General features: G+C 34.9%; 2 protein-coding genes across 2 annotated transcripts; both read left to right on the forward strand.

Annotated features, from left to right (window-relative positions):
* Positions 1 to 3,989: 3,989 nt before the first annotated feature.
* LOC132745498 (oxysterols receptor LXR-alpha-like) lies at positions 3,990 to 20,844 on the forward strand (the record flags this gene model as incomplete). Its single annotated transcript, XM_060734447.1, is given in 7 exon segments — positions 3,990 to 4,012; positions 5,774 to 6,588; positions 7,212 to 7,365; positions 8,555 to 8,695; positions 10,131 to 10,279; positions 12,605 to 12,715; positions 20,624 to 20,844. Coding segments are annotated over 6 exon segments (1,589 nt in total), but the record flags the coding sequence as incomplete, so codon positions are not given.
* A 1,363-nt stretch (positions 20,845 to 22,207) lies between these two features.
* Positions 22,208 to 23,118, forward strand: LOC132745501 (uncharacterized). Its single transcript, XM_060734451.1, has 2 exons — positions 22,208 to 22,438; positions 22,961 to 23,118. The coding sequence occupies exons 1-2, from the start codon at positions 22,285 to 22,287 to the stop codon at positions 23,116 to 23,118; spliced, it is 312 nt and encodes a 103-aa protein (XP_060590434.1). The 5' UTR covers positions 22,208 to 22,284.
* Positions 23,119 to 23,392: the final 274 nt, after the last annotated feature.

Genomic DNA, 23,392 nt, shown 5'->3' on the forward strand with positions numbered 1-23,392 from the left:
AAATTTAAAACTTCCATTGCATTTCATGTTTGTAATCCATATTTATTTCGAGGTATTTTGTTCAGGATAAACCTGTTGTTTAAAATTGAAGTAAATAATTTAGCGAAAATCTTCTCGCCCAAACAGTCCGACATGTAGAATCTATATATTCCACTACTCGGTTAGCGTAGTATTCGGTAATAGACATCGCTAAAAATAGTATTTTCATTGATAAAATCATATTCATCCGCGTAATTTGTGATTGTGCATTTCTTGACAATTCGATAAGCCTACGCTATTTTTATACTTTGAATGCGTTGTAATTTGTTGGATACTTGTAACAAAATAAAAAAAATTCTTTCTTTTTAATCGCTAGTTTTAAGCTGTTTTGAGAACTACTTGTTGTTAGGTTTGTTGTAAACTTCTGTGTCAGAGATTGAATGTCCGCTTTGTATTTACTTATTTTCGATCAGAAAATGCAATCAAACAATATTAGAAATCTCCGACCATTCGGGCATTATTTTGCTTGAAAATTAATGTGCCTGTCTTTGACCATCTTTACGCAGTGATCTCCCCTGAATTTTTCGGCGTTAGTGTACATATTAAGGGAAGTAACTGCTTCAAAAAAGTGGACTACTTTCGGCATTTGCAATTAACAGCATTAGACTCTGAAATTTCGCTACCATTATTTGTTTGGTCTGACGACCCAAACAAATAAAAATGATATAATATATATTTAGTATTTTTTTGTTGTGGGAAATGAAGGTAATTGAATTAAAAGCATATACCAAATATTAAAACATGTGAATAAAATGAAAAATACTGCAGTTTACATGGTTTTGAGAGGTAGGAGGGTTGTAGAGTGGGTGATGGGGGGAATGGGGTTGGGCCGGGGGTAGTGAAAAATCAACGCGCCGAACACCTATGGTCATACACTATACTCCATAGGCCTAATATATAAAATTATAGTTTGCTATGCTCAGGCGCTGTTTACTAAATTATCTAGTTAATGTAAATCTCCATCAATAGTTAAGATTACAGGTCTATTTCAATAAAATAAGTTTAGTTTATACAATTTCATTTTAGTTCGATTGTATTGGAAGCTTTAATTAAGCTTATTGAAACACTCTCGAATCCGTTCCTGGAACTAGCTAGTACTAAGCAAAAGCCAATGAATGTAAAGTTTCTTCCTCAACCGCCTCTGTGGTCGAGGGTTTAGAGTCGATGACTTCTAATCCAGTTACCTCTCTGGCGTGGGTTCGATCCCCGGGAGATGCTTTGGTAGTTTAGTACGGAGGAAGGTAGTCTAGTACTGGTGTAACTCTCCAGGAACGATGGTTAGGAAACTACCCGCCTATATGACTGAAATACTGTTGGGGAAAAGGCGTAAAATAAAACAAACAAACAAACAAAAATTTGTGTTGGAAGCTTTAATTAAGCATATTGAAACACTCTCGAATCCGTTCCTAGAACCAGTCAATACTAAGCAAAAGCCAATGGATGTAAAGTTTCTTGCTCAAAGAAGTAACGACTTTGCCCTGACAGGGTTTTAAATTTTCGCTTAGCACACAGGGTCTTCAGACCATGCCGTTTGAAAGACCCTGGTTAGAATTATAATTTGGTTGAAAACATTCTTTGACTTTGGTTAAATAACATAATTTTAATTTATGTTAAAAAGAAGACAATAAAAAAATAATAAACGCATTAGAGTTGGTGTACATCATTGAGATGCAGTCTGGACAAAAAAAAAGAGAATTAACATAACAAAGATCAAGCTACATTGAAAGAATGTTAAACGATCAAATGACAATTACAAAACGTGTCAGGCCTAATGGCTGGGATAGGACTACCTTTTGTAAAAGTGCCATACACATTAATTGATTTTGTAGGCGTTGATATAATATTGTATATAATCATTAAAATTTCATGTCTACTTAAATGTAAAAAAAAATGCAAATTGTTTACCCGTTTGTCTCGAAATCCGTTTCTCACGAAATCCATTCATTCAATGGGTATTCATAAATTTAGTTTTTAACTTTAATAGGGTCTGTTCTCATGCCTGTGAGGTAGTTATGGAAAGAATGACAGTATGAAATTTAATTATACAATAAACAAACATGTAGATATGGAATAAAGATTATTTTAAATCGCAATACAAAAAAAGAAGAGAAAAAAAACAGAAAAAACAACAACAACAAGAGCAGTTTAATATGAATACTTTTCATGTCTGCTGGGAGTTTTCATGTCTCTGGCGTAGTTATTGAAAGAACGAACAATATGAAGAAAAAAACAGTCACCGCCTACGCACGGCCACTATTGCGCATGATCACTAACTAATTCACTATAGTACTCGATCAGTAGTCGAGCTACAATTATAACGATATAGTACCATGTCGATAATACACGTGTGGTGATTTACAAATATAATAACGTCTATAAATTTTACCATTTACAAGGATTCGCGCATCGCTTTATATTTTAAATGCCTTGTGGACGGTTTTGAAACGCTGAAAAAAAAATCAGTCTCACTTTCAAAACTAGAAAAGAACGATTACGTTGTATCATGTACGAAATGCAATATTTATGTTTAAATAGTTGTTATCAAAAACGCCCGTAGATAATTTACATTGGTTCAATAGATAGATAATTGGATAGTAATTTTGTTTTAATGATATAAATATTAATGGAATAATTCTAAGCCGGATAATTGTGTTCTGTGGAAAAAGTGATCAATATAACAAAGTGAGTACGTATTAATTTCTTCTTTTTTGAAAGATCACGTGATATGATTCTTTCAGCGTTCTCAGTAACATCGTTGTAACTGTAGGGTGTTCTGCGATCAAAATTTAACAACAATCTCATTAGTTAATACAAATTTATTTTAGTTTGATTGTCTTGAAGCTATAACCTTATTGAAACACTTTCGAATCCGTTCCTGGAACCAACCAACTAGGAAAGCTATACTTGCATGTTAAACACATCAGTTTTTAGTTTCATTTTGTTAAATATACCAGAAGGTCCGTCCAAACAAATTGTTTAAGAAAAATAGTTCTGTGTCCAGTCTCCCCTTTAAAAGAGGGTATAGGTGGATAGATTAGGTAGGCATTACGTTTTTCTTTATATATCTATCAATAAGGAAAACAGTATAATTATTTTCGATGATAATATAATGATTTGATATCCCCATTTTTTAACAAGTTATAAATGGTTCAGAAATCAATATTTCATCATTCTTAAGAAAGAGGAAACATGTGTGTTTAATAATGCTAAGTTAATAATGGATTTAGTGCGTATTAGATGTTTAACAACTGAACAAAGTAACACTGAGCATACATTAATGTGTCGTTCGGATATCAAAATTTAAACAAAGTAGTATTTTGACTTCAATACAAAATACTACCTCACTATAATTATACCCATTGACAAAGAGCAAAAGGTAGTTCATCTGGATGGCCAATGAGTAATTAATTGGAAAATGCAACAATTAGAAGTTTTTGAGAAATAGAAATAATAACATTTCGGGGGGGGGGGGGGGGGGGGTGTATTGGGCCTTTAAGTTTGCAAGCATACATGTATTTACATGTACATTGTATATCATTAATTACACATCATGTATGTTGACCTCGACGTGCACGTGTGTTTATATGTCATGTGTCAATTTTCATTCTATATACATGTAGTTTTTGAATAAGTACGTATTGCTGCTGTGTATTTGTTTTAAAATAAAGTATACAGTGTTGAGTTTTTGTAAAGCATGTTCAAAAGATAACATTAAAGCGACCTCTAGCATGTAAAATTGTTTCTTTTGACAGACTGTTCACGGCCATATCTATACATTAACTGTCGATAGATAAACCATATTTTATCTTTTCAAGTACCATGCATGCCCTTATTTATATAACATTCTTAAACAACTATAAAAGCGTGTTTAACGAACAAGTTGACTATTTTCTATAAAACAAAACAGTGGTGTTTGCGTGAGTAATTATTAATTTCTTTTGTAAAACATTGGATATTTGTTTGATCTGTGTCGGTAAGTAAATATACGGAGTAGGAGTATTTAGTGCAAAGTTTGTTCTATATTTAAAGTATACATGACAGTCGAAAAATGGTTTATCTGAACACAGTTAAAAGAAATTGATTTTTTTCTGGCATAAGTTTCATTAAATTTTATGTGTCTAACCATCCTCGGTAACCTAGGCTATTTTCCGTATACCAGTATATACGGAATGTATACCGTGGGTTCCGAGGGTGGAATCTAGCATAGCTCAGTATAAAACCGTTTACATACATGTAGGACATATATCCTGTAAAAAATCTTTATAACTAATAATATAACACATCTTTACTCAACATTATTGGTGAAAGCCTGTATATGTGCAGGTCATTGTTTAAGAAGTTTTAAAAATTGAATTTGAACGGGCCTCGAAAAGTTTACCTGTGATCTTGTGGCCCGACCCTTTTGCTTTTTAGCTCGACTTTTCTATGAAAAGGGGAGCTATCCTACTCGCCCCGGCGTCGGCGTCGGCGTCGGCGTTAGCGTTGGCGTCACACCTTGGTTAAGTTTTTCGTACCACCCCACTTTATTTCAGAAGTATTACAAGTATGGCTTTGAAACTTACCATACTTGTTCACCATCATAACCTCCATCTACAGACAAGAGTACATAACTCTGTCAAGGTTTTTGACAGAATTATGGCCCTTTTTTGACTTAGAAAGTGTATTGAGCTTGGTTAAGTTTTTTGTACCACCTCACTTTATTTCAAAACCATTGGAGGTATTGCTTTGAAACTGACCATACTTGTTTACCATCACGACCTTCATCAACAGACAAGAGGACATAACTCTGTCAAGGTTTTTGACAGAATTATGCCCCTTTTTGACTTAGAAAATACATTGAATATGGGTAAAATCCACTTATTGCCTTAACCCTTTGAGATATTGCTTTGAAACTTTTAATGCTATTTCACATCATTACCCCATCTGTACGCAAGAGAAGGTAACTCTGTCAAGGATTTGTTTTAAAAATTAAGGCCTTTTATCGACTTAGAATCTTGGTTAAGTTTTTAGTACCAGTCCACTTTTTGACTGAACTGTTTGAGATATTAATTTGAAAGTTGGAATACTTGTTTACAATCATGATTCCCAAACATGTCCAGGAGAAGGTAATTCTGTCAAAGATTTTATTTGAATTATGGCCCTTAACTGTCAATGTTTTGTATTATAGGCAAGCACTAAAAAAGTCGAGCGCGCTGTCTTACGGACAGCTCTTGTTTATAATAACTGTAACATCCATGTAATAACTGTAAATGTATTCGTTACTGTTTTGTAGTATGTTTACATGTGACAATGTATCTGTTTTTGTATAAAATGTAAAAGCAATAAAATATGATTAAACTAAATCTGGTTTAAAGGCCCATAATGCCAAAAAAGCTTGTTATTTTTTATGCACTTTTAGAGTTTCCGATTAAAACTCATTGGCCAATTATCTTAACAATCCTTATCCTCGTTTGCCTTTTGACAATTTGTATAGTCTTTGTGATTTAGTATTTTGTTATGAAAGCCAAATAACTACTTTGTTTACATTTTGCTACTTTTATGAAAATTGTTTTATATTTAGCGTAACAAGCATCCAACATAATCTAAAACCATTATTTAAACGTTATAAATTGTCCCTTTCTAAAGAAATGAAAATTTATTCGTTTTTGGGACATAATTATGTACGTGCCTTTAATACAGGTGATATAGTTAAACAATCATTATTGTCTTTTGTATAATTGTTTTATACTTTAAGGTATGAACTCAAACATTTTTGATGAGCACACTGATGGAAACATTATGAATGAGGAGCTATCAAACATTTTGGAGCAAGTGTTAATGTATGCAACACCATTTCCGGTTCCGTCGTCAAAAGAAAACATGGCGACGAATGTACCGGAAGTAAATGTCAATCCAGACTTGATTCTTCAACAAAGAAAAAGTTTTGACTTAGAACAATTATGTGAGGACTCTATGGATTCTTTCACAGAGTTTGTGGAGAAAGATTCGCCATCAAATAACTCAACGAGAACAATCCAAAACACGAACATTTCTAACCCTTCGAATATTTCCAGCGTGGAATCATCAGAATACATAGTTCTTAACGATTTCCATTGTAACCTAGGAAATCCATGTCATCAGATGGAATTTCCTTTTCTAAATATAGAATCTCATTCTACTGAAAGCATTGACGCATTTGAAACTTCCGATCGCGAACTACCTAACATAGACATACACGTGGTTGGTAGTTCAGCGGATTCAAATATAGAAATCCTAGAACCAGATGCTTCAGTAACGGAAATACATCCTGATTCCACTTCTGGTGCAATAAATGATCTTAATGACATTGCCGATGCATGTTTACGTTTTGAAAACGAGGCTAAACTGAATGCCGACAGTACAACTACAGTGTTTGTCGAAACTGACGGTGTTAGGCCAAAAGTAAAGCGACGCAGACGTCGGGAGAAAAATCCTGACCCGCCCCAACCTACCGTACTTCCCCCCTGTGATATATGCAATGATAAATCATCTGGATACCACTACGGTGCCAACACTTGCGAGGCTTGTAAAGTAGGTTTCTTCTGTTACCCTGAAATCTGTCTGTAAAGACCGCCGTAAATCCGATATCTCCCGCATGCATTACGCTCATTTGTAACAAAAAATACTATCCAGCACTTTACCGTTTACTGTGATATATAGATTATTGATATCATGATTGTCCATAAAACTGTGAATGCACCTTGATGACGACATCATACTCGAGTTAAAAAGACCACTTGACCGGAAATATTTTTTCGATATTAATATTTAATTTGATGAAGGTCTAGACCAATTGCTTGTGTGCAAAGATCATTCGTTCAGTTTCTTTTGTCCAGACTAATTATTCTAATTGTGAAAAGTGACCCACAATTGGAAAGCATTGAAATACTTTTCATTCAAATTGGATTGAAATAGCACAAAATACGATTTACATTTTATTTCCTAGTATATTTCTTAGTTATCTTTTACTTTCATACTTTCACTTTTAAGTGCATCAGCTGGTTTATGTATATTTCTAATTATGTTTTGGACCTCAGTGGAACCCAAAGCAAAAAAAAAAAAAAAACCACAAAAAAGCCACAACCTAATGAGTAGTTTATTTTGCAAAATGTCACATTTAAATTTATTATTATCTTCTTCGTTTGTTTTTTCAGGGATTTTATCGGAGAACTTTAAAGAAGAAGGAAGTGGATTACAAATGCAAGTGCACGCCGGATGAGAAAGAGTCGTGGAAACGAGGCCCTTTTAAAAATGGCTGTCCGGCATGTAGATATGAAAAATGTTTAGCAGTAGGCATGTCCAAAAATGGTAATTTATTATTTTGCTGGATAACCGTAGCTATGGTATCCTTTACAAGTCTTTGTATTTGTTAACTATGTCATTCTAGACATTTTTAACAAAACAACAAAACAAGGTACTACCATTGAATCAGTATTCACAGTGACTTTTTCAATTAATCTTGAATTTCTCTAGATTTTCCTTATATGGTGTTTATATAGATTTTTCTAATATGGCGTTTGTCTAGATTTTTCAAATATCGGTTTGGCGTTTGTCTAGATTTTTCAAATATGGCGTTTGTCTAGATTTTTCTAATATCGGTAGGCGTTTGTCAAGATTTTTCAAATATCGGTATGGTGTTTGTCTAGATTTTTCAAATATCGGTATGGCGTTTGTCTAGATTTTTCAAATATCGGTATGGCGTTTGTCTAGATTTTTCAAATATGGTGTATGTCTAGATTTTCTAATATCAGTATGGTGTTTGTCTAGATTTTTCAAATATCGGTATGGCGTTTGTCTAGATTTTTCAAATATCGGTATGGCGTTTGTCTAGATTTTTCAAATATGGTGTTTGTCTAGATTTTTCAAATATCGGTATGGCGTTTGTCTAGATTTTTCAAATATCGGTATGGCGTTTGTCTAGATTTTTCTAATATGGTGTTTGTCTAGATTTTTCAAATATCGGTATGGCGTTTGTCTAGATTTTTCAAATATCGGTATGGCGTTTGTCTAGATTTTTCAAATATCGGTATGGCGTTTGTCTAGATTTTTCAAATATGGTGTATGTCTAGATTTTTCTAATAATGGTATGGGGTTTATCTAGATTTTTCAAATATCGGTATGGCGTTTGTCTAGATTTTTCAAATACCGGTATGGGGTTTGTCTAGATTTTTCAAATATCGGTAAGGCGTTTGTCTAGATTTTTCAAATATGGTGTATGTCTAGATTTTTCTAATATCGGTAAGGCGTTTGTCTAGATTTTTTCAAATATGGTGTATGTCTAGATTTTTCAAATATGGTGTATGTTTAGATTTTTCTAATATGGGTATGGCGTCTGTCTATATTTTTTCAAATATCGGTATGGCGTTTGTCTAGATTTTTCAAATATCGGTATGGTGTTTGTCTGCATTTTTCAAATACCAGTACGGTGTTTGTCTAGATTTTTCTAATGTGTGTCTTTATAGGTTGCCAGTTATTAAAATTTTACTTATCTTTACAGCAATCAAAATCGGGAGATACACCTTGAATCACAAGACTCGAAACATAAAGAAGATAAAATCTATTGAAAGCATTGACTCTCTTATCACGTCCATGACAGAAATTGACTCGGATACTTCTCCAAAATCGATTCCATGTTCAGGTACGTGTTTTAAAATACTCGTGGGATGTGACAGGTGGATATACTGCAAGCTTATCAAAATTTATCAGATCTGTGAACAGTTTTTTATAATGTTTTTGGGGGAACTGTAAAAGAATTCTAAGCCAAACCTGATCCGATGTCATTTTAGATACAAAATTAAGAACTCCGGATGAGGACGAATATTATAAATCAAAATGCACGACCGTGAATTATCTTAGCTGATGATGTCACTTGATAATTTTATATAAATCTATTCATTTCTCAAAAACTGGTATCTTGTTACAGTTTCAAAAAAATACTCATTTGCCACATATATAGATGAACCATCCTTTAACTTCTTTTGCTTTGTTGTCAATGGGTATAATCATAGTAAATGAGTATTTTGTATGGAAGTCAAAATCCTACTTTGTTTACATTTGCTACCTTTACGACACATTACTGCACATTCGGAACCTTTTTTTTTGGACATCTCACATGCTCTTAATCCGTAATTAAAACATTATTAAACACGTTTAACATTTTGTATTTCTGAGGCATAATGTGCCTTTAAGAGTATATTTCTGCATGATAGGTCATTATGCCTGTGTAGACCTCCATTTATAAATCTTCAATAGCCTTAGAATTGAAATGAACAAGAGATCCATATCAACATTCTCTTAGTGTGTTAATGTCCCGGCGATACTTTCAGGGCCTTTGGATTCTTTCATGTGAGGAAGCTATCCAGCTAGCTTATGGAACGTCGGTGGTTCTACTCAGGTGCTCGTTTGTGCCTGAAATAATGCACGAAGGGCACCTGAGGTGTTCCTCCACCAGTAAAGCTGGAACGTCTCTATAATTATGACCTATACCGTGTTGGTGTGACGTAAACTCAACTAAACAAAACAAAACAAACTTTCAGACCAAGGCTTGCGTCGAAGACTATATCTATAATTACTTTCTTCCATTACGAACTATATTTATATCTATGTCATAAATAAACTCTTTAGATAAGATAAGCTTTATGCTTTCTTCTCAATCCTGAATGCAATTCATTTATTGTAATTTTGTCTGTAAATATTTAAGAAGAAATTAATATTGTTTTAACTAAATTATTGCTGTCTAGATATCGTTCTCAATGTGGCTATACCACGTGACTTTTCGGGTACGGAGCACGCCGATTTTTCACCCGATTCAGGAATGTTTTTTATTCACTCACCCGATTTTGATTAGATAAGGCGCAGAGTACCCGTAATAATATTGATATAATTACGGGTATTCTGCGCCTTATCTGATCAAAATCAGTTGAGTAATAAATAAGTTATGAATAAAAAACATACCTGAATCGGGTGATAAATCGGCGTGCTCCGTACCCGAAAAGTCACGTGGTATGGCCACATTGGTTCTGAATGCTTGTACAAATACCATTTAATGTTTACTGTTGATTCGGTGTTATCAGATGATGCCAGCGCAAGTTCGTCTGCAATGACAGGTGTGTCTGAACATTCCAATGAATCATTATCCACATCTGACGACAATTCCCGCCAAAATTCAACATCAAAACATTCGTCCTTGACAGAAATTAAAGAACCTGCATTAACCTTAAAGGTAAGCTATTTTGTGTCAAATTACTACAAAACATGGGATATCAATCTGACTTAAGTTCAGATCTACCTATTTCTTTAAGGAGACACTTTTAATTAGATTTCATGGGATTATTAGTTCCGTTTCCCGCCAAATTATTCAGGCCACGTGTTTCGCACAAACTGTTTTCCCGCCCCGATGCTTGTTACTAAAATAGGGCAAAATTATGACAGAGAATATCCACATACTGCCAGTTTTCAATCACAACCACTTTTCAATCATCCCTAGAATTTTTTTATTTTTGACCTTATTTGTCATGTAACCAAATTGTAAGCACATCTTGCATTTACCTTGACTACATTTATCAGCAGCAATGTCAATTATGGCGATAAAAAAGAAAATACCAGTATTTTAGTTCAAAATATGTAAAATGTGTGTTTTCCACTAATCCTTTATTTACCCAGTTACAAATCGCAATAATTTTCGAAAAATAATTGATTTAAAGACTCAGTTTTTTGTCAGTCTGCAGAAATGGATATTTAGTTTGACAACTGTTTCAATATCATTAAGTCATAATGTATACTGCACTTCAAAAGCTATAATTTTAATATGTACATATTTTACCATACAATTCTTAATTGGAAGGTAATACGTCAGTAAAGTAACAGTCACTTAACCAAGGAAAAACATTCTCTCTGATAACTTTTCAGAAAGCTGTCACTAGAATGGGGTCATATAGACCCTAAGATCCTAAAAATTTCACAAGAACAGGCTTTTTCTGTTATGCACATTGAGATGTACATCCATACCCCAATTGTGACAGCTTTACTACTGCAAATAGATATCAAGATTGAAAAATGGCATTATAAATAGGTTAAAATTGTTTATTACCATTTATCTGAAGTTGAGTTTGTCAAAATTTCTTCAAAATACATAACTGGTTATATTTTAACATTGTATGACAATTTTTATGTGGTACAGTTTATATTTTGTTAACTGATTGAAAAGTGGTTGTGAAATTTTGAAGAACAAGAAAATGGGTCAGTAATGATTTGTCCTCGATTCATAATAATAATTCAGGTAAAATTTTAAAAAGTTGTTGCATTTATTAGCTGAAATGATAATATTTGCAGAATTGTAAGAGAAATTTTATTTTTATAATTTCACTGTCAGTTATTATAGAAAAATCTGTTAGCTGATCGGAAAGAGGCAGTACGGGGATACTACAATTCATTTAAAACATGCAGGAAAATGTCGTTTCTTTAATAAAATTCAGGACAAATTGCCTGTAGGGTTTGTCTAGATCTGCGAGAAAGTACAAGTTAATTCAACTAGAATCTACTCTTTATTATAATAAACATGAGTGATAGGTCTAGAAATCTCTCTGTCTATCTTTATATTGATAATTATTATATTATATAATTATTAATAATATGAATAAACTATATTACCTATATTTCGCCTCCGTGGTCGAGGGGTTAGAGTCGATGATTTCTAATCCAGTTACCTCACGGCGTGGGTTCGATCCCGGGGAGATGCTTTGGTTGTTCAGTACGGAGGAAGGTAGTCTAGTACTGGTGTAACTCTCCTGGAACGTTGGTTAGGAAACTACCCACCTATATGACTGAAATACTGTTGGGAAAAGGTGTAAATTGAAAAAAACAAATAAACAAACAAACTTTTATCATAGTTTGGAGACATTTTATTGAAAATATGTCGGAATTAAATCGTATCCATACATGCACAATGCATTAAACTGTAGTGCAGGTATTAGTTACCCGCACTCCACGACTGTCTGTCGGGGATGAAAATAGAGCATTTCCGTTGATTGGCTCATTTGTTCTAGGGGTTTACTTAGTGTGACTACAGGGAAAGGGATAATGATAAAAAGGTCATAGCCATATGCTCGTACATTTTGTTACTTTTCTCTGGGGCTTCATATTGTGACGACAGGAAACGTGTTTTTTTTTCTAAATAATTTTTGGCCATTTTGCAAAAGAGAAAGAACACGAGAACACTCGGTTGCGCGCCCTCTTGTGCGCCCTCGTATAAATCAGATAGCCTCGTGTTTCGATGCTTTCTCTTTTACTTATGACCATCGAGTGGTTGAGCTGTACATGTTCAGGAGTTTGCGTAACTTGTAAAACAATAAATAAGTCAAGACAGGTTTGTGTTGTAAATGGGCTACTATTAAAGCTGTAAACAAAATAAACTACAAACCTGTAATATTGACTAAATTAAAGAAACATATTAATGTAAACATTTTGTTAATTAGAAAATCCGTTACTTATTACCTTCTTATACGTGAACTTGGTTCACTATCTGATGTGCTGATGATATATATTTCAGGAGATAGATTTTATAGTAAAGACATTAACAGAGGCTCATACCACGTTGATAGTTGATGACAGGTTGAAAATGTCTTCCGAGACAATCAAGAGGAACCAGGACGAATACTTGGTAAATACTTGTACTGTAAAGATCTAGTTAAGGGCAGTAGTATATGGGCCGGTTTGGCCCCAAGACTGCGCATGCGCGGCGACCATTTTGTTTTCTATAATTAGTAACTCATTTGCATAGAAGAAATGACATCACTACACATGCGCGGCGGTCGTGTTGAATAACAGACTCGCGGCGGCCATTTTGGATATTTTTTTAAGAATGACATCATCACGTTATAAATAGAAATAATATCTCCCGGAAGTATACGGAGCTGACTCGTATACACGACCTTAGGGCTTGAATCGCGGACATTGACTCTCTTTAAATAAGACAATTAATTTATTACTTTAAATTTGTTTCTTTATAAAAATTTTAAACATAAAACAAAATATATGAAATTTATTTTCAATTTAATTCGATATTATGACTCTGTCAAATAATGTTTCTATATAAAATAATAATAAGGACATTTACTGTAAAATAATTTGATAAATATCTGCGTAAAATGCATACATACGATGTTGACTCCTCGGCGGTCCGAATCCAAATGACACAAATCATCAGTGTATTATTTCTAAATGCTCTGATCACGAGTGTAAAGTCGCCACAATGTATGGCGTGTGTTTATTTAGGGACGGAAACACTAACATTGGCCTATTGAAATGTTAAAGTTAATCCCTTTAAAGTAGCCACTTGGTCTGGCGTATGTTTATTTAGGGACGGATATGCGGACAATGCTCCATTCAACTGTCAAAGTTTATCCGTCTAAAGTAAAAACGGGTAATTAATTATTAATTGAAGTGTCAGTTTACCACTGGGGCATAATTTAAACTCATTTTGGAAAACAAACGTTTTAAAACTGAACATCACGAATGTGCAAAATTATAAAAAAAAACTATTATAACCGAACAAAAATACAACAGAAAAAGCGTTTTTCGTCTTTTGTGCAACATTTTACGATATACATTTTGATTTTTTTCGCATCAAATGATAGACCTGACAAAATGCTTCAAAATAAACCCTAGGTTCTCGATTCGATTTTTAGCCGATTTCGAGTTATGGCCCATTAGCGGTTTTTAAACCATTTTTTTTAAAGTTTATAAAACCCTTAGATTTATATGCCGTTTGAAAGATCTCTGCCAGTAGATACAGAAAATGTATTATTATATAGATCTATCTTTTACTGTTTCTGAGATAGGAGAGTTTCAATATGGAAGACAAAATCACTCATGCGGAAAAACGCGCATAACTTATTCGTTTATGAACGAAACATAGTCATGTTTGGTATCAAATTGAAGGTCTTGACGAGTATATTCTGACGCTGGTGATAGTGAAGTTCATACTTGAAGTAAAAATCACTCATGCGTAAAAAATATGTATTTTGGTTACTAGAGCAACCGAATCCGATATGATTTTTAATTGTTGACTACCAATTGAAAGAACAGTTCATTACCTTTTATTTACACCCCCATTGTCGATTTAATTTTCAGCCGTTTTTGAGTTATGACGCAAGAGCGATTTTAAACCCTAAATTGCGAAAGTCAATAAAAACGTTACAACTGTTTACCAATTGATTCGTCTCGTCGCGCTGATTAAGAAAATATATAGTTTTATGGGTTTATCTTTTACCGTTTTTGAGTAATTCGAGTTTAAAGTCACCGGAAGTGACGTCACAGAAATTTCAAAATCGATTTCTTCGTTATTACTTGACCGAATATATACGTGTTTGGTATCGTTGGAAAGCATTTTACCACGCCTGTTACCTGACGCTATTCAAAAAGCCATTGGACCGGAACTGAAATCACTGAAGCGTAAAAACGTTTTTTCTGTAACACGCCTGGACCGATTTAAGGCGTGTTTGGTATCAAATGAAATGTCTTAAGCCGCTCTTTATGAATACGGACTAAAATCGAAATTAAAATCACTCATGCGTAAAAATCATTAAAATAACTAAAATAAGCTTACCCCCTAGTCTTTACTCCTCGCAATCTAAATCGGAAATGAATAAATCGCTACGGTTAATCGTAATAAATGGAGTAAAAGAAGCGTTCTGATTAGTCACTGATAAGACAGTACTTGCACATTTTCATTAGTCTAACTGCAACATGATTGGACTAAACAGAGAGAGGCGGGGACTAGTTGTCTTGTATTACGGGGCAATAGCAGTAGTATAAGGCTATTCTTATGGGAATAAATAAAAACAAAACACATGGTAATTTATATTTTTATTTCATACAGAACATTGTTTTAAAACTAGTGATATAATTGTTTTGTCACTTCTCTTTTTCAAATTAGTTTCTTCATTTTAGACACTACTGAACGATCATTGTGCTTCTTCTGATACGGATCAAATTCTTTGACGATGTTTTTCAAAGTCTTTCCCTGATATCGTTTTATGACATAGTATGCGCAGTAGAGGCCGCACACATTAGACGAAAGTTGTTGTAGTTGGGCGTAATTTCTGAGATATTTCTTGTTAAGTATCTTCTCAAATCCCACGCCATAGCTTTCTGGACTATTTCCAACCGAGTCGAAATATTCGTAAGGTCCATGTCTAGGAAAATAGAAGGCTACCCAATGTTTTCCCGGTCCGTTACTCGTATCTGTGTTTGAAATCACAAATCTTCCGTTTTGTTTACGAATTTCATCAGCCGCACACACTGTCACTGGGTATCTTTTCAATATATTTTCTAGCTGGTAATTATCCATTTTAGAAAGTGAACCGAGTCCAGTCAATATCCGTTTTACGCTTCTTAGGCGCCGACGTTTCTATATTGGAATCACGTATTCGTTTTACTTCCGACTTTGCCATTTCAACCGCTTGAGCCACGGGGCTAACCATATTAACCACAGTGCGTTGTGCATTTTGAAGCTTCTCTTCCGTTTCTTTAAGCTTTTTCTCCGTTTCTTTGAGCTTCGTTTCTAGTGTCACGAGCCTTCTACGCGAATTACCGCTACCTATAATGTACCGGCCTCTATGATCGGGTGTCACGTAACCGTCTCTTAAATCTTTAAAATGCTGATACCATTTATCTGGGTCATTTATATACGGCACCCATTTTTGTTGTTTGTGATCGTACACCTCTATGGAACCCAAAGGAGCAAAGATCATTCTTACGGTATTTTTATTCTCCATCTGATATGTGATCTTCATTGTCATCATCTTTATTATTCTCACCATCAAAATTCTTGATGTCGTGATTGGGCCATAACGCCTCAAACCGGTCTTTTCTAAGTTTAACGGCTTGTCGGATAGATTCTTCAATGGTCATGTCGTGCTGATGTCTAAGTTTCTTCGCTGACTGGAGAATTTTTTGCTGAGTGGGGTCCTCTTGTAATGCGTAAAAGTCAATCAGAAACTGGGCATGAATTTTGTCTCATCTTCTTTCTCAAATGTGGCAACGCATCATTGGCAGTGCGAGCATAAGCCTCATCAAAAAGAGTACTCTTGATCTATGTAATTGTTTAGCCCGTCTTTAAATTGTTCTTTACAAGACTGTCGGTAAAGGCTTTTGAAATCTTCTATCCCATATGTCATGACGTTTGCGTTCTTCTTTGAGCTCTTCTTTTATACGCTTACCAGGAGGTCCCGTAAAGAAAGACTTTCTTTTCATTCCAATATTTTCGTCGTCTGACTCATCCACCTCCTCCTCCTCATAATCATCATCAACATCATCATTTAAAGTATTGTCAGACAAGTTTTCTTCTCCACTAATCTCATTTTTCGGAATCATCCGCAGGCTGTCTTTTCCTACCTTGACTTTCAAAAATGTTTTTGCGCAAACGTCATGTTCTGGAGTAGAGGATTTCAAGTCTACCACTAGATAACCGTGCGGTCTCGATGTCGCTCGTTCGAAGCGTTTCATAAAGATGTTAAAGGAGGAAGGATATATTCTCCTCGCTAACGTAGCCACCTGCTGTCTGTCAATAGGGTTATTGAATAATACTAGGTACTGCGTATTCAACGCGATATCTCTGCAGGCTTTTCCTTGAGGAAATAAATTTTGAGTCAGATACACGATAGATATGTTCCTGTGGTGACTTCCTTTGGTAAAAAGATCAGCAATTCTTTGATCGCATTTGGCTTCTGTCATTAAATCGTCAAAAACAACCAAGTTCCTTTTACGGGTATTAATATACTCTTGACTATTCAAGTAGTCAGGGATACCTCGTACAAATTCTATCCAGGGTATTCTACGTTGAAGTTCATCGTACAGAGGCTGCCATTGCCCGTAACACCATATGATGCGCTCTGGTGGCGGATTTACTAGATCGGATAAAAGCAGTGTTTTAGTCCATTCAGTTTTTCCACTACCACTAGGCCCGGAGACGACCATGGAAAATGGGTGTTGAAAATTCATCTTTTCTGAAGTGTCCCTATGAGTGATTTGTTGCGATAAAGAATCACTTTTAACAGTGTCGTCACTCCCATGTACATAACGTTGATGTCTCAGCATGACATCACGTCTTGAGAAAGACTGCTGGCAAACAGAACACTGATTCATTATTAAAGTGGTCACAGAAGTACACTGCGGTATTCTTCCATCTATTGATATGATCATCCTTCTTACGCTGTAAGACAGTTTTCTTTGTGATGGCGGCGGTGAAGGTGGCGGCGGCGGCGGTGGCGGCGGCGGCGGCGGTGGCGGCGGCGGCGGTGGCGGCGGCGGTGGCGGTGGCGGCGGTGGTGGCGGCGGCGGCGGCGCTGGCGGCGGCGTGGCGGTGACTTCAAGAATTACACTCTTAATTCATGTAATCTCTCCGACTGGGGGTAAGCTTATTTTAGTTATTTTAATGATTTTTACGCATTAGTGATTTTAATTTCCATTTTAGTCCGTATTCATAAAGAGCGGCTTGAGACATTTCATTTGATACCAAACACGCCTTAAATCGGTCCAGGCGTGGTACAGAAAAAACGTTTTTACGCTTCAGTGATTTCAGTTCCGGTCCAATGGCTTTTTAAATAGCGTCAGGTAACAGGTGTGGTAAAATGCTTTCCAACGATACAAAACACGTATATATTCGGTCAAGTAATAACGAAGAAATCGATTTTGAAATTTCTGTGACGTCACTTCCGGTGACTTTAAACTCGAATTACTCAAAAACGGTAAAAGATAAACCCATAAAACTATATATTTTCTTAATCAGCGCGACGAGACGAATCAATTGGTAAACAGTTGTAACGTTTTTATTGACTTTCGCAATTTAGGGTTTAAAATCGCTCTTGCGTCATAACTCAAAAACGGCTGAAAATTAAATCGACCAATGGGGGTGTAAATAAAAGGTAATGAACTGTTCTTTCAATTGGTAGTCAAAACAATTTAAAAATCATATCGGATTCGGTTGCTCTAGTAACCAAAATACATATTTTTTACGCATGAGTGATTTTTACTTCAAGTATGAACTTCACTATCACCAGCGTCAGAATATACTCGTCAAGACCTTCAATTTGATACCAACATGACTATGTTTCGTTCATAAACGAATAAGTTATGCGCGTTTTTCCGCATGAGTGATTTTGTCTTCCATATTGAAACTCTCCTATCTCAGAAACAGTAAAAGATAGATCTATATAATAATACATTTTCTGTATCTACTGGCAGAGATCTTTCAAACGGCATATAAATCTAAGGGTTTTATAAACTTTAAAAAAAATGGTTTAAAAACCGCTAATGGGCCATAACTCGAAAACGGCTAAAAATCGAATCGAGAACCTAGGGTTTAATTTGAAGCATTTTGTCAGGTCTATCATTTGATGCGAAAAAAAATCAAAATGTATATCGTAAAATGTTGCACAAAAGACGAAAAACGCTTTTTCTGTTGTATTTTTGTTCGGTTATAATAGTTTTTTTTTTATAATTTTGCACATTCGTGATGTTCAGTTTTAAAACGTTTCTTTTCCAAAATGAGTTTAAAATTATGCCCCAGTGGTAAACTGACACTTCAATTAATAATTAATTACCCGTTTTTACTTTAGACGGATAAACTTTGACAGTTGAATGGAGCATTGTCCGCATATCCGTCCCTAAATAAACATACGCCAGACCAAGTGGCTACTTTAAAGGGATTAACTTTAACATTTCAATAGGCCATTGTTAGTGTTTTCCCTAAATAAACACACGCCATAACATTGTGGCGACTTTACACTCGTGATCAGAGCATTTTAGAAATAATACACTGATGATTTGTGTCATTTGGATTCGGACCGCCGAGGAGTCAACATCGTATGTATGCATTTTACGCAGATATTTATCAAATTATTTTACAGTAAATGTCCTTATTATTATTTTATATAGAAACATTATTTGACAGAGTCATAATATCGAATTAAATTGAAAATAAATTTCATAAATTTTGTTTTATGTTTAAAATTTTTATAAAGAAACAAATTTAAAGTAATAAATTAATTGTCTTAATTAAAGAGAGTCAATGTCCGCGATTTAAGCCCTAAGGTCGTGTATACGAGTCAGCTCCGTATACTTCCGGGAGATATTATTTCTATTTATAACGTGATGATGTCATTCTTAAAAAAATATCCAAAATGCCGCCGCGAGTCTGTTATTCAACACGACCGCCGCGCATGTGTAGTGATGTCATTTCTTCTATGCAAATGAGTTACTAATTATAGAAAACAAAATGGTCGCCGCGCATGCGCAGTCTTGGGGCCAAACCGGCCCATATACTACTAAGGGCATACTGGCAGTTGTTTTTCTCTCCTGTAAGAGATGCACTTTCAAACCTGCGTTTATAGGAATATTTACAAATCGATGTTCTTAAGAAGTCAACAATTTAATGATGCAAATGACATTGACCAGTTTCTTGCATATCTGACAGGACTTTCAAATGAAATTAACGGAGCCTGCAACGCTTTGAGTTCTGCGGTTTTGAACGTTCTTTACTGAATCTTATTAATTCTCTCTTTTTGTCTGTTTTTTCACCGATGCTAGAATATAAGAATCATAACGGCTGCCTAAAATGATCTTGCTCGACGGTAACTGACTCCGCCGCGAGTTTCCGCTTAACAATGATCCTAGAGCCTAGATATATCTTTCTGTACCGAAGCCAGTTTATGATACTTTTCCTTGTACATATAAATCATATTTCGCAAAGATAGTAAGAAAACTAATATTTTCATTAAGCAGTATATTCTTATAGATTTATAGCGAATTTACAACTTTATTCGTAACAGCGAAATGTCGTCATCCTTAAAGCATGCAATTTATTCATAAAAGACGCGTGGGAATGACGCAACTTCCCGTGTAAGACGAGCTTTTCTAGCACAGTTGAAAACAGATAATTTGACGAAAACAATAGAAAATTGAGTCTGATGTGAAAGAAAAATATAAAAATCATAGTGCGGCTGCAGGTACATAACGGAATATCGAGCTTAAGGAAACTGTTTATGGCTGTTACAGGCTCAGCCAGTTCCGCTATACAGTTTTTCGATATTCCGGGCTGTGATGAAAGCCGGTGTTTGTTTCTTTTCTTTGCATACTATATATGATTCATATCTTGAAAAAAAAATTCGGAAACTAATATTTTGTAGCATCTATTTTCTCAGAATGAATTTACACCTTAATTCATAACGGCGAAATGACATCATCCTCAGCTTGAAATTTGCGCGGGAATGACGCCATTTAAAGAAAGCGGCATGTCTTATACGGGGCGTAGGGCGGATTTTTATAGCACAGGTGAAAACAATTGATAATGTGCAAGAAAAAAAGCACCTTACAACACCAGTGTAGGTCAAGTCGCGTGATTTAAATGAAGTTCATTCCCGCGCGCCTTTTATGAATGCGTCCCTTTGACACAGATGTCTTTTGAAGTTGCGTTAATTTTGAAAATTTTCTTACAACAGTATAAAGGAGTAAATGGAAAAATTAAGTGCCACCCAAATTTGCTATTCTTCTTTCTCAACTTCTTTAGGAGAAATATCGACTAAAGGGAGAGGTCTTTGGATTTTTGCGAAATATCACACATGAAGAATTCAAGGACTTTTATAACGCAACGGGAATAGATATTGATGGTCGTCTCGAGCGGATTTATACAGCTTTTAAATTCTTTGAAGAAAAGATAGCCACGATAGTTGCGTTTGCTAAAGAAATACCCGGATTTAAACAGTTGAGCTTAGATGACCAAGCAAACCTTATTAAAGGTATTGTTTAGGAAAGTTTTTTTTTTTTTTTTTTTTCATTTGCTTTTTTTTTATTATAAATTGTGTCACTTAAGTAGTCTGCGGTTTTTTTTTCAATAAATGATGTCAAAAATACATGTATAGTTCTTTCATTTTTGGGGCAGTAAAAGGGTTTAAATTTCCCATTAAAAATATATAAGGAGTTAAAACCCGTTAAATGCACTTTAAAGGGGAACGATCTGTTTTTATTTATTTTTGTTTTTGTTGGGGTTTGAAATTTAGAACGGCATAATAAAATATACCCAAAGGGCTCAGGTAGTGAAAAAAAGCTTTTAAAAAGCAAAGATAAGTAATCCAGAAATTTTTCTGGCTCCCATCCCGGGAGCCGGGGTTTTTCCCCGAGAGGGGATTTTTTTTTCAACAATTGATAGATACATTATGTTTTGATTCCCCCTGCTGAAAGCAGAAAAACAGTTGGGGGTTTTTGTCTGTCACTTGAGGAGAATTTGGTAAAATTATGGTTACTTGTGAGTCCTTTTGGGGGGAAAGCCCTTTTTTTTTGGAAAGGGACAATTGAAAAAGATTCCCGATACTTGGTTTTTCTAATGGTCATATTCTTTCAATGCTGATTTCAAAAAACATGGAGGGTTTTGTTGTCAGTCACTTGTGGAGGAAAAAAAGGCAAATAATGGTTATTGTTGGGGCCTTAGGGGTAAGGAAAGCCAAATTTAAAGGGGGATAATCCGCCCGGGGAAAATTTTTCCAAAAAATGTGTTGAAATTTAAACCCAAAAACCAGGAAAAAAAAAAAAGGCATAACAAACAAAGCCCCTTTTGTTCCCCTTGATTCCCTTTTATATAAAGGCCTGATAAAAAAATAATTTTAACTCGTTTTTTTATTTAACTACACATATATTTTAAAATCGTGCTATATTAAAAATTTTTTTCCCTTTAAATGCTTTCTTTTTAAAACTTATGTTAAAAGCATCCCCAAAGTTCTTTTTATCTTATTTTTGTTCTTTATACCTTGTGCCAATAGTACCACATGTTCTTTGTACCTTATGTTAATATCAGCACATGTTTCTTTGTACCTTTTGTAAATAGCAGCACGTGTTCTTTATACCTTGTGCCAATAGCACCACATGTTCTTCGTACCTTTGTTAATATCAGCACATGTTCTTTGTACCTTTTGTAAATAGCAACACGTGTTCTTTGTACCTTTTGTAAATAGCAGCACGTGTTTCTTTGTACCTTATGCTCAATAGCAACACGTGTTCTTTGTACCTTATGTTCAATAGCATCACATGTTAATTCTTAGTATCTTATGCTAAATATCATCAGGTGTTCTTTTTATCTTATGTTAACAGCGTCCACGTGTTGAGACAGGAATTATTTGTTCATATAAGAGTACAATGCAGAATCTTGACATGCATAAAAGATGAAATAACCTTACCATGGGGTTCACCTTTACATTTGGACGAATTAGGGAAATTTTTTCCCAGTGGAGCATATTCAAGGCCCGTCATCATTATATCAAACAGTTGGCGGAACTGAATTTGTCCGTGCAGGAAGAAAGCCTTCTCCGTGCAATCGTTATACTTTTCACAGGTAAATACTATTAAAGTACAAGCAAATTTTCAACTTGCCCCTCACCGCTGTGAGTTTGAATCCCGACAGGGACTTTGAATTCTTTCATATGAGGAAGCTATCCAGCTAGCTAACGGAACGTCGGTGGTTCTACTCAGGTGCCCCTTCGTGCCTGAAATAATGCACAGTAGCACAGTTTTCCTCAATCAGTAAAGCTGGAACGTCGCCAATTATATATTACCCATACTGTGTTGGTGTGACGTAAAACCCAAACAAACATGTAAATTTGATACAGTTTTGTCATTTAACCTATAAAAGGAAATAATAATGCTTTTTTGTTTTATCAAATGCAATGTAAAGATTTTGCAGTTAAGATTATAGTTGAATTGTCATAACTTAATACTCACAGAACAAATTTTAACTTGATGTGCACAGAAAACACAACAACAGGAAACACAACATCTGTAAGAGAACAATCTTCTATGTAATATTGTTGATAGGAGCATAATGGTTTAATTAACAATTTCATTCTGTTCATTTCAGATCGCTGTAAACTTGAGCACCCAGCGGTTGTTGACGCACTTCAAGAGAAAATGGTCATGTGTCTACAGCATCTGATCAACATCAGACCCGGTGGCTCGGGGACACTGCTGTACAAGATATTTAAAACAATTATCACCCAATATACGGGAACTTACTGAAAACGAAATGGAATTTTCTTCGAAACTTAACTTATTGAATGGCCCATGTTGAATGTTAACAATATCATTTGGTACGGGAATTCCCTTTTGCTGAAATAATAATGTATAACTATTACAGGGTAGGCAAAACCGGTTTTACAATAATAAAGGCAGTACCTAGGTTAAAAAGGTAAAAACATTGCTGCAAGCACTGAATGTGAAATTTTTGTCATTTAAAAATAGAAGCAAAATGTAAAAAAGTGATATTTCATACAAAAACACTTAATCCCTATAA

This window comes from Ruditapes philippinarum, unplaced genomic scaffold (assembly GCF_026571515.1).
Source record: "Ruditapes philippinarum isolate M1 unplaced genomic scaffold, ASM2657151v2 ctg3280_1_1_1_1, whole genome shotgun sequence".
Lineage (NCBI taxonomy): Eukaryota > Metazoa > Mollusca > Bivalvia > Venerida > Veneridae > Ruditapes > Ruditapes philippinarum.

Excerpts from the sequence above, each read along its gene's own strand:
- LOC132745501 (XM_060734451.1), top strand. The coding sequence starts at position 22,285 with ATGGGGTTCACCTTTACATTTGGACGAATTAGGGAAATTTTTTCCCAG. Across the intron at positions 22,439-22,960 it reads AATCGTTATACTTTTCACAG|ATCGCTGTAAACTTGAGCAC; the intron begins GTAAATACTATT and ends TGTTCATTTCAG.